General features: G+C 28.0%; 1 protein-coding gene across 1 annotated transcript; it reads left to right on the top strand.

Moving 5' to 3' along the window:
* Nucleotides 1-250: 250 nt before the first annotated feature.
* Nucleotides 251-1,609, top strand: Roc1a (Regulator of cullins 1a). Its single transcript, XM_035085350.1, has 5 exons — nt 251-410; nt 599-626; nt 872-993; nt 1,086-1,171; nt 1,254-1,609. The coding sequence occupies exons 1-5, from the start codon at nt 318-320 to the stop codon at nt 1,264-1,266; spliced, it is 342 nt and encodes a 113-aa protein (XP_034941241.1). The 5' UTR covers nt 251-317; the 3' UTR covers nt 1,267-1,609.
* The last annotated feature ends 546 nt before the right edge of the window (nt 1,610-2,155 follow it).

Here is a 2,155-nt window from a genome sequence, read left to right as displayed (position 1 = left end):
GCTTCAAACAAAACTCGATCGTTGTTTGTTTACTTTGAGTTGATTAATTACCGGTTATAAATATATAAAAGTACGAAAACACACTCCGAGGGAATGATTTTCAATAAGATTTTCTTTACAATATTCATAAATGTAAATTATAAATAAATTACATATTTATTATATTTCTTTTGGCTTTTATAAAGTACAGAATGCGTAGTTTAGGAAAAGCCGGTATCTGCCATCTTGAATGCATTGTGAAACCAGCATGCGCAGTTTGTTGAAGAGTGGGGGAATATTTGCAATTTTTGTCCAGAAAACCGCGTCCGAAATTTAAAATGGCGTCAGAAATGGAAGTTGATGAACAAGATTTTGATTTACCTACTTCTAGTAGTGGAAAAGGCGATAAAAAACGTTTCGAAGTCAAGAAGGTATTTAAATAAATACGCACATAAATAATTTTCCATAAATTCAGTTCTAGTTATTGATGACAAATAGCAATACGTTTTCTAACCTCTTATTCATGCTTTGTCATCATTTTCTTTGTTTTGCTGTACTATTGATGTATTTAAATAATAAATATATAAAATAATAATGACATTTAATGTTTTAATTTCAGTGGAATGCTGTTGCGTTATGGGCGTGGGGTACGTAACCTCAGTCATGATTTTTTTTATGGCTAATTTTTGTTTATCCTTACTGTGCCTACACAGAGTAATTATATTTTTTCACAATTAATTAACTAAAGGATATTAATGAACGAATTTATTAGATTCTGACTATTAATAAAAGATGCAGACATAAGTTAGACATCAATGTTTAATCTATTTTTTGTCTAGTTATTTATATTACTCACAAGTCAGTCAGTATTATGATTGTTCTTATTTTCTAGATATTGTTGTTGACAACTGTGCTATTTGTAGAAATCATATAATGGATTTATGCATTGAATGTCAGGCAAATCAAGCTTCAGCTACCACTGAAGAATGCACAGTAGCCTGGGGGGTGTGCAATGTAAGTAAATACAATACAAATACAATAAGCTTCTAGAATTAATCATAAAATACTCATATAAATAATGGAAATGTATTTTTATCCTTAAATAGCATGCATTTCACTTCCATTGTATTTCTCGATGGTTGAAAACTCGCCAAGTATGTCCTCTAGATAATCGTGAATGGGAGTTCCAGAAGTAAGTATAACAGTTAATATAATAATCAATTGTAAGTAAATGTCAGTAAACATGATTGATAAATATTATTTACTTTTTCAAGGTACGGCCATTAAAAGTTACAAAGTGATTCGACCTTATAAACATTTGACAACTTGTGAATTGAAAAAATTTATCAAGAAGAATACTGGTGCATTCAGAAGGATGAGTACTATTTATTAATTACCATCTTTATACAAATGTTTAATATTTACTTGATTGCTTGTGATTACTCTACTGATTGTCAATAATTTAATAGTTTTCAAACTTGATGATATGACATGATAAATTTAAAACTATTTAGATAATAATAATAATAAGATCATATGACATTATAGAAATAATATTAATTAATTGATTGATTATATCTCTTGAGTATTTACTTATACTGAGTTCATATAATATATTCGTCTATTCAGACGTGATATTTTTACAATTTAGTTTTTAATCTGGAAAATTTTGAATCATCATATTGAATTCAAAACTAATTCAGATTATATAAATCTAGTTATTTATCTTTTACGTTCTTTTTAATTAATTTTTGAGTATTTTTGTTTAATGAAATACACAGTAGTGCGGATAAACAGTACATTGATTAATAGATAAGTGGATAAGGAAGATAGTAGTGATAAAATAAATGAAAACTTGAGCGTTAGCAACAAATGAAGGAAAGAGATAAAAAATAATGAGCCGTTTACTTTGTATTCTTGTGACCAGACACATTTAGTTATAATAACGAAAAGTATTTGTAAGTTGAGTTTAGATGTGAAGCAAGCACGAACGTGTCTTTCCTTCATTTTTTTAAATTCATTTTTATAGAACTGGGAATGATCCGATTATCCGGTCTTACTAAAGGTTTCTGATAGCAAAAGTTTTGCCACATCTCTTTGCGACAAATAGAGTTTTATTTTGAAATATTTCCCGGACTTTATTCATCTTAGGAAACTTGTAAAAGTAATAAATTAA

Source organism: Chelonus insularis, unplaced genomic scaffold (genome assembly GCF_013357705.1).
Source record: "Chelonus insularis isolate UGA/USDA-ARS -01 unplaced genomic scaffold, ASM1335770v1 contig_128_pilon, whole genome shotgun sequence".
Lineage (NCBI taxonomy): Eukaryota > Metazoa > Arthropoda > Insecta > Hymenoptera > Braconidae > Chelonus > Chelonus insularis.
This window is presented reverse-complemented; position numbering and strand designations above follow the sequence as displayed.